At 45.1% G+C, this 9,606-nt stretch overlaps 1 protein-coding gene across 9 annotated transcripts in view; it reads left to right on the forward strand.

The window, feature by feature from the left end:
• The first annotated feature begins 4,848 nt into the window (after nucleotides 1–4,848).
• Nucleotides 4,849–9,606, forward strand: part of CD244 (CD244 molecule) — a 44,716-nt gene continuing 39,958 nt past the window's right edge. For 8 of the 9 annotated variants that reach the window (XR_013395957.1, XM_077940216.1, XM_077940226.1 and 5 more), the window contains exon 1: nucleotides 4,852–5,123. Coding sequence is in view for 8 of the 9 variants with exons in the window: in XM_077940216.1 (XP_077796342.1) it covers nucleotides 5,063–5,123 (61 nt within the window). In the remaining variant the exon portion in view is untranslated. Of the gene's footprint in view, nucleotides 5,124–9,606 lie in introns of all 9 variants that reach the window. The other variant, XM_015113652.3, reaches the window with a different exon arrangement.

Genomic DNA, 9,606 nt, shown 5'->3' on the forward strand with positions numbered 1-9,606 from the left:
CCCCTGGGTCCCTCCCACAGCACGTGGGAATTCTGGGAGATACAATTCAAGTTGAGATTTTGGTGGGGACACAGCCAATCCATATCATGAGTTTATCTGATTACACTACTAAACTTTGATCACATTCATTTCTTTTTAGGTGTCAAAGTAGCACAAAAAAATTAAAAGAGAACATTGGTTTGCACAAATGACTTTATCATTATAACCCCAATTTTGATTATCTATATTTGTAATTCACAAACTAGATAAAATTCACAAACTAGATGGCAGGGCACTTAGAAGTCATTATTTTTTTTTTTTTAATTGCAAAACACTTGATCTACTAATATGTCAAACATAAAAATCTCAGAATATAATTTCATACTAAATCAGATTCTGATTTATACAATGTAATAAAAGATAGAAATGTATAAGACAAATTTATATTTAGTTATCTTTAAATAGGAGACTATTCTATGGTGCATTTCCCTTGCAATTTAGGAAAACCTTTTCGTTCCTTTTTCGTGTAGAAACATTTTGTTTCAACACAGGGAAGTAGAGATTGATTCCATTTCCCCCACCACATTACTAGTGTCAGAGAGAGCTAGCCTATGGTTCTCTGCATCGTCAGAGCTGTTTCTCACACTGAATCTGGGAATGACAAATTTCTTGTTATGTTGAAATTCTGAGAGGAGTTAAGACATGTATTGCACTCTTTAGCCCTTGCTCCGGGGGATGTGGGTTCTCTGGGTTATTTGATGTCCCATAAATTGTTTTGAGAGGCTCTGTCTTCCATCTGCTTTATGAGACTATTGCATCTCTTACCTTTAACCTGAACCTGAAAGTTATCACAACCAATAAATAAACAATAACTGGCTACTTCTGCTCCAACAAGTGAAAGCCCACAGAAGATAAATATACGTAGAAGGGAAAGTGATTTTCTAGCCCTTCTGAGAAGAAGAGACAGAAAAAGATAGGTTGTGCTTGTTAAAAGCATCATTATGGTTTAATCCAAATAGGAACACAGAGAATATTCAGATGGTTAGAAATAAAGGCAATGAGTTCTCATTTAGTGTCTGGTGTTACAGAAGTTATTTGCTGAATTCTTGCAAGATTGGTTAACTATACCTATCAGTTGGCCTCTTTGTGAACGGTTCATCTTTGACAACTTTAACAACCTCTTTCCAGTGGTGCAGTAAAGAATAAACCTCCAAAGAGAGGCCCAACCTTTGCTCTTGGCTCCTGGGAGTAATCTCTAAGTTTTGAAATGTCCTGTTTGATAAGAGTATCTTCATTACTGGGGACCTTGTTAGCATTGTCAATGCTAATAATGTGATTTATGGTGGGAGCTTTGGCCACATAGCATCAATTCAATTTCTGGAGGGCCCAGAGACTATGGTCAGCCACATGGGTGGTCAGCCATGTCTACGTGACCAAACCCCAATAAAAATTCTGGACATCAAGACTTGGAAGAGCTTCCCTGCTTAACAATACTCTGTGCATATTGTTACACATAGTTTCTGGGAGAAGTAGGCCCTGTCTGCACAGCTCCACTGGGAGAGGAGACTGGAAGTGCTGTGACTGGTTCCTTTGTTTGGGACTCTCCTGGACCTTGCCTTAGGTACCTCTTCCCTTGGCTCATTTTCATCTGTATTTTTGGCTTTAATAAACTCTAATATTACAGAAGTTATTTGTTGAATTCTTACAAGATTGGTTGACTATACCTATAAGATCAGTTGGGTTCTTTGTGAAGGCTAGAATAAAACATGAGTAAAACAGCTTCCAGTGAGTTTTGTGAGTCATTCTAGTTAATTATCAAAACTGAAGGTGGTCTTGGGAACCTCAAACTTGCAATTTGTCTCAGAAATGTGTGGTCTTGGGGACCCATGAAATTTGTAATTGGCATCAGAAGTGGGATTTACTGGAATGACCTTGACTCACCGAAACTTGATGAAAGCATGGTTTGGGAAAAGGAAAGATGAAAGGGCAGGGGTTTATGAACCTTTGATGTCCGCTAACCTTTAAATGCACTGTCTGAGTCCTCTGTCCCAGACTTATAGAGACCGGGTGAATATGTATGGGAGATGTAGCTAAGGGAGTCTCTGGTTCATATTGATTTTGTAGGTCTTGGGTCCTCGTGCTAAAGGGGCTGAGTTGCACAGAAGTGTTCTCTGCACAAAAATTCGTCAAGGCAAGATACAAACTCCATGAAGGCAGGGTCTATGGTGACTTAGCTAACCAGTCTATCTCAGGGGAAATAGAAATGTTTTCCTTAGGGAATTCATTCATTCCTTCAGCACTTGACAATCTACTAATCAACTCTGAAGAACCAGGCACTGGGTGAGGCTTGGAAACACTAAGCTAAGGAGAGCATAGACTTTGTGTTGAAGAGCTCAGGGCTGGGGAGGTCAGTGTGTAGAACAAATAGCAGTTTTTTTTTTTGTTGTTGTTATTGTTGTTCGTTTGTTTGTTTGTTTTTGCTCTTGTTGCCCAAGCTGGAATGCAATGGCGTGATTTCAGCTCACTGCAACCTCCTCCTCCTGGGTTCAAGTGATTCTCCTGCCTCAGCCTCCCATATAGCTGGGATTACAGGTGTGCACCACCACACCTGGCTCATTTTTTTTGTATTTTTAATAGAAACGGGGTTTCATCATGTTAGTCCGGCTGGTCTCAAACTCCTAACCTCAGGTAGTCCACCCACCTTGGCCTCCCAAAGTGCTGGGATTACAGGCATGAGCCACTGCACCCAGCCTTTTTTTTTTTTTTTTTTTTTGAGACAGAGTCTTGCTCTGTCTCCCAGGCTGGAGTGCAGAGGCACGATCTCGGCTCACTGTAATCTCTGCCTCCGAGGTTCAAGGGATTCTCCTGCCTCAGCCTCCTGAGTAGCTGGGATTGCAGGCATGCACCACCACACCCAGCTAATTTTTGTATTTTTAGTAGAGATGAGGTTTCACCATGTTGGCCAGGCTGATATCAAACTCCTGACCTCAAGTGATCTGCCTGCCTTGGCCTCCCAAGGTGCTGGGATTACAGGCATGAGCCACTGCGATTAGCCTACAAATAGCAGACATTGTGTGATAGAGTTTGTCAGGGACTACAAGACAGACACACACTAAGTAGTACAGCTGCTCCGAGTTCAGTTTCCAGGGGATGATAGGTCATCCACATGCCTGGTGGGAAGGATGGAGCTGGTGTTGGGGTCAGGATTGGAGAGGCTGATTCCTAAGTCACATTCATTAGTGGGTTCCAACAGTTGGATCTTGTTTTCCACCTAGCATGTGAGGAAGTTTACCCTTCTTTGTTATATCGTGTCTTGTGAACCACTTCTCAAGGTTAAGGACATGGCCAGATCAACTCTGAGGAAATTCCCCAGGGTTGAGGGCTGAGACTTGGGAGGAGACAAAGGAGAGAAGAGATGACAACCACTAGACCAGCTGGAAAAAGCAATTCAGAGCTTAAAAAAATGAAAACAAAACCACAAAAGCCTCATCTATGTATAGTGTTTTTTTTTTGTATGCATATTCTCAAGTATCATTTTTAATTTGATTCTGAAAACCACCTTGTGAAGGCAGGGAGGATGTATTGATGACCCTACAGGCTCAGACAGCAACATGGCCAGAATCACCATAGGTTGTAAGTTGCTGAATGGGAGCTCAAAGTCCAAGTCTTTGACTCTAAATCCAGGGCTCTGTCCATAGCACCACTGTTGCCTCTTTTGGCAGCTGAAGCTGTCAGTCTGCTGACCCCTGCCCAGTTCAGACAGGATGGCCGGAAATGGACCAAAGGATGGAAAAAGAGAAGAGTGGACTTGAAGGGAACCGAAAGCATTTATTAAGGGGAAAGCAGAAGGAAGTAAGAAAGAGGTGTTAACCCTGGGGCCTGACCTTGAAGCACAGTGTTCCAGGGGATGGGGGATGCCACTGTCCCCACCCCTCCATGGGGGCCTGAGCAGATCCAAAGCTGCCTGGCCTTCCTGGAGGGTGGCATCCAAGCATGCATGTGAAGGCAGCAAAAGTAGGCCCACGTCACTTCTGGGAGAAGGCAAAAGAGGGAAGAGAGGACTACTATGGAAAAGTAGAAAAAGAGGAAGGGAGGGAATCTAGACATACAGATTGGAAATGTGGAACAAAACACATTCTTTTTTTTTTTTTTTTTTGAGACAAAGTCTCGCTCTGTCACCTAGGCTGGAGTGCAGTGGCGTGATCTCGGCTTACTGCAACCTCCACCTCCTGGGCTCAAGTGATTCTCCTGCCTCAGTCTCCCAGGTGACTGGAATTACAGGTCCATGCCACCCAGCCTGGCTAATTTCTTTATTTTTAGTAGAGACAGGGGTCCACCATGTTGGCCAGGCTAGTCTTGATCTCCTGACCTCAAGTGATCTGCCTGCCTCAGCCTCCCAAAGTGTTGGGATTACAGGCGTGAGCCACCGTGCCCCATGTGAAACAAATTCTTATGGAACAAATTTAATTTACATGTGCTTAAACTTTGGTGTCAACTTGCATGGGATCCCCAGGTTTGTTAGATTTTTCTAGTGCTTCCAGCCCTTAAGTCTCTTCCTATGTTCTCTCAGCTACTCCTCCTCTCCTTCAACACTGTTAGCCGCTGTATCCAGGGTCCTATTTCTCAGCCCACTCCTTCTCCAGCCCCTCTCCACTCCACCTCCACAAAGTCTGTTGGAAAGGAACAGCCAAGGATACTGGCTGTTTGGCCCCCATGTGGGTCTCTCCACATAGGCTTCAGAGAATTGGAACATTTCTTGGGCTGAAGCAGAGAAAGGGATGCAGTTTTGAAACTGGCTTTGTGAGTCACTGTGAACTTCAAGCGCCCTCCCACTTGAGGTAAGCTTCACCAGCTTGGCTTGTGGGAACTGTCAGACCAGCTCCAGGCGCTGGGGCTTTCTCAGTGGCCTTGTCAGCTCACAACAGGTGTTAACAGCCTCTAATTGAGGAAACTGTGGCTGGACAGGCTGCAAGGCAGTTCTGCTCCGCATCGTCCTCTTGCTGACTGGAGACTGCTGAGCCAGTGCGCGGCACAGCGTCTGGTGGGGGTGGAGGGGCTGGCTTGGCCCCTCTGTTCTGTGGAAATGTTGGAGCAAGTGGTCACCTTCACACTCCTCCTACTCCTCAAGGGGTATCAGGGCAAAGGTAAGGAGGTCCTACCTGGCGTGGGGCGGGGGACTCACATGATGGACTAGGAGCTGTGCCCCTCAGGGAGATCAGAGCCATATCTCCCTGATTGTGCCACATACACATTCATCTGGAACTTGACTCCGAGCAGCTCCTGACAGGTCTGACAGTCTAAATCAGACAGGACAGGCTGGCAGTGCACCGGGGGGTCTGTGAGAGGGGCATCTGGCTCTGCTGCCAGCAATCCAGGAAGTCTTGGGTGCGGAGATTCCTTCCCACTGGCTTCAATTTATCTTTCCATGTCGTGGAGAGAGAAGCCTCCTTCCAGCTGCCTGTAAAGATGAAGAAAATTGCATCCTCCAATTGTGGCATGAGAGAAGAGAAGCAGTCCCAAGGAAGTGGTTGGTTCTGGAGCTCAGAGACAGACGGATGGACCCCTGAGGCAGGAAAACTGAGCCCGAGGAGGGGAGGGCAAGGCCAGCAGCCAGGAAGAGCCTGGATGGCATGGTTCTTCATCTCCCTGGCTTCTTCAGCCACCCAGATGCCACAGGAGCCTGGAAATTATTAGGGACATGTTGGGCTGGGGCAGAAGAAGGAGACAATATGAGGAAGCTCCACAGCAAACCTAAAGCTATCAGCTAGGCATGGAGCCATCTAACATTTACTCCCGGGGATCCCGGTTGAGGGCTGCTCCCCTCTTTCTCCAGTCCTGGGGTCCAGGATGCTCTGAAACCTGGATCCCACATATAATTTAATTAAATTAATTTATTTCATTTATTATTTTTATTTATTTATTTATTTTTTAAGACAGAGTTTCCTTCTGTCACCCAGGCTGGAGTGCAGTGGTGTGATCTCGGCTCACTGCAACCTCTGCGTCCTGGGTCCAAGCGATTCTCATGCCTCAGCCTCCCGAATAGCTGAAATTACAGACGCGTGCCACCACACTTGGCTAATTTTTGTATTTTTATTAGAGACCAGGTTTCACCATGTTGGCCAGGCTGGTCTTGAACTTCTGACCTCAGGTGACCTGCCCACCTTGGTCTCACCCAACCAAAGTGCTGGGATTACGGGTGTGAACCACTGTGCCTCGCCACGGTTCTGCATTTTAGATCAGTGACTCTGCAGGGTCTTCACAGGGGTGGAGAGCGTGGAGTTAGAGGAGGGTACACTCTGGGCACAAAGAGGGGAAACTGAGGCATAGTGTTGCGTGGGTTCAGGGCCGGGTAGAAGCCCCATATGCAATAAAGTCCCATGCCCAGGTACTCAATTCAGTTACTGAGTCCCTGAGCATTCTTGTGTCCTTCAGGAAGACACAGTCAAAGCTCAGGTGGACTCAACATTTGTAAGGATGCAGGCAGCCTAGGGCAGAGTATGATGAGGAACAGGGAGCAGGGAGGGAGGTGTGGAGCCTGCGGCTCTTGTGGGTGGGTTGGGAGGCCCAGTGACCCAGGATTCTGGTCAGGAGAGCTAGGCTGGAACCTGGTCTAAGGCGCCTTGAAAGCAGCTCAGACAGCTGAAGGAGGACTGATGGGATTGGTGCCTGGCTATGGGGATGAGAGTAACAGAGAAGCTGAGGTTATGACCCTGAGGTCATGAGCCTGTGTGACAGAGGGTGATGCTCCCTCCACTCCCATTCCCAGGGTTTCAGCGCCATAGCTGGGCTTGGCTATGCTGGCCCTTGCAGGATGAAGCTGGTGAGTGACTCGTTAGGCACAGGGAGGGATGGACTTGGGTCTTCCTGAGCTGCTTCCTTCTCCAACCTGGGTCTGTGGGGCTGGCCTGGCGTAAGTTGACTGAAGCTGCTCTGTTTATGTAATTTTTAAACTTTTTAGTTTGAAATAATTGTGAAGTTCCAGGGAAGTTGCAAGAATAGTTCAAAGGATTCTTGAATTTCTTTCATCTAGATTCACCAGTTAATATTTTATCGTATTTACTTTATTTCTCTTTCTCTAGCTGTATGTATATGTGTGTATAAATGTATAATAATTTTTGCTGAACCACTTGAGAACAAGTTGTGACATTATGTCCCTTTACTCCTAAATATTTTAGCACTTATATCCTATGAACAAAGACATTCTCATGTTAGTACAGCACAATTATCAAATTTAGTAAATTTCACATTAATACCATCAAATATGCTGTCCATATTCACATATTACCAATTGTCCCAAGAATATGCTTTAGTTGTTTATTTTTTGCTGACCCAAGATGCAATCAAGATCATGTATTACATTCAGTTTTTATGTTTCTCATGTTCAGTTTATGACCATACTTTAGCCTTTCTTCATCGTTCATGATATTGCATTCTTGAAGAGGACAAGCCAGTTGTTTTGTGGAGGGTCCCTTAATCTGGGTTTGTCTGATGTTCCCTCATATGATTCAGGTTATCATATGCATTTTTATTTATTTTATATCATCATTATTATTATTTTTTAGAGATGAAGTCTCGCTCTGTTGCCGGCTGGAGTACAGTGGTCCTCGCTGTATGTATATGTGTGCATAAATGTATAATAATTTTTGCTGAACCACTGCAACCACTCGGCTCACTGCAACTTCTGCCTCCCCAGGTTCAAGCGATTCTCCTGCCTCAGCCTCCTGAGTAGCTGGGACTACAGGTCCATGCCACCATGCCTGGCTAATTTTTGTATTTTTAGTGGAGACAGTGTTTCACCATGTTGGCCAGGCTGGTCTTAAACTCCTGACCTCAAGTGATCTGTCTACCTCCGCCTCTCATAGTGCTGGGATTCCAGGTGTGTGCCACTGTGTCCAGCCTATTATTATTTTTTAAGAGAAGATCTTGTTCTGTCGCCCAGACTGGAATGCAGTGGCATGCTCACGGCTCACTGTAGCCTCAACCTCTCAGGCTCAAGCCATCCTCCCACCTCAGCCTCCCTAGTAGCTGGAACTACAGGTTTGAGCCACCATGCCTGGCTATTTTTTTTTTTTTTTTGTAGAGACAGGGTTTCCCCATGTTGCCCAGGGTGGTCTTGAACCTGATTCTCCCAGCCAACTGCTGCCTGCTGCCTCCTTGAGGCTGGAGCCAACCCCAACCAGTCAGACCAGGCAGGGTGCACACCCCTTCATGCTGCTCTGGCTGCTGATGTTCGGGAGGTCTGCCAGGTTAGCACACACTGAGGTTCCTACAGGGAATGGGGCGAGCTTACAAGTAAATGTCCATTCCTCAGAATGGACAACTGAAACCTGAATTTAGGGTCCAAAATGAACTTTAGGGCCCAGGCCTATTCTGCCCCTCTTTCAGACAGAGGGGCAGAATCATGGGGTATGTGTACGTAACTCTAGCAGATGCTGTCAAACTGTTTTCCAAAGTGGTTGGACGAAATAGTGCATGAGAGTTCCATGCTGCTTCAGGGCCACTGGCTTTTGGTTCTGAAGGTCTGCAGATGGAAAATGAAATTGCGGGAATGTGGAGCTTGGCAAAAGGCCAAAGGCAAGGGAATTACAGCTCTGTGATTTCTCTGGTATCCTGCGTGAAATTCTGACAATGGAGTCATTTTTAGGAGTTATGTGAGATGCATTGTTGAATTAATTAATTTAAATGAATTCATGAAGCCCTTGCTTGGGTTGTTCATTTTGCCGTTGTGATGTTTGAATTTCTTGTCTATTCTGGATATTAGTTGCCTGTAGGATTCATAGTTTGCAATTTTTTTTTTCTATTCTATAGGTTGCTTTTTCACTCTGTGGATTGTTTCCTTTACTGTACATGATTTTTTTTAGTTTGCTATAATACCATTTGATTATTTTGCTTTTGTTACCTGTGCTTTTGAGGTCTTATTCATATACTTTTTCCCCAGCCCTTATTATGGTCCAAGAACTATGCAAGGTTTTGTGGGGGAAACAAAGATGAAACAGATGTCTATTCTACCCTTAAGAATCTTTCAGACAGAGGAAAATAGGTATGTATAATTACAACTATAAGGGAAGATGGAAATGCTACATGTCATTAACAGGCAAGATACCTTTAGAATAAAAAAGGAGCTAAGAAGATGAAGATTCCTTCTAGGTAGGAACACTGGGGAACTGGCCTTGAAGAATAAATAAGAGTTTAGGAGGTAGGTACAAAGTAGGAGGACAATTGAAGCAGAGGAAAGAGCTCAGAAAAGCCAGGGATGCATGGGGTTTGGATGGGAAACAGGAAAGGCAGATGCACTTGTTATCATGGAGAAAGAGTATGACATATGAGATGATTTGGTTAACTAATGCAGAGTGGGACTTGGGCTAGGTGAGTTTTGACAGAGGTAAGCAGGTTGTATTACCTGACGAGGGGAGTTAATATGGTCAGTATGAAGCTAAATAGAGAGGAAGAAAGAAATGGGATGTGGGCCCTGTAGGATACTTTATCTATCTTATGATTTTGCCCTGACTAAAGCTGGATTGCCCCAGTACTTTTGGAATCTCACTGGGCTCTATTTGCTCAGTCCCTAGCAGGTACATCTTTTGATGCCTTCACCCCAAGCTTGGTAGCACAAGCCCTAGCTGAGAA

Source organism: Macaca mulatta, chromosome 1 (genome assembly GCF_049350105.2).
Source record: "Macaca mulatta isolate MMU2019108-1 chromosome 1, T2T-MMU8v2.0, whole genome shotgun sequence".
Lineage (NCBI taxonomy): Eukaryota > Metazoa > Chordata > Mammalia > Primates > Cercopithecidae > Macaca > Macaca mulatta.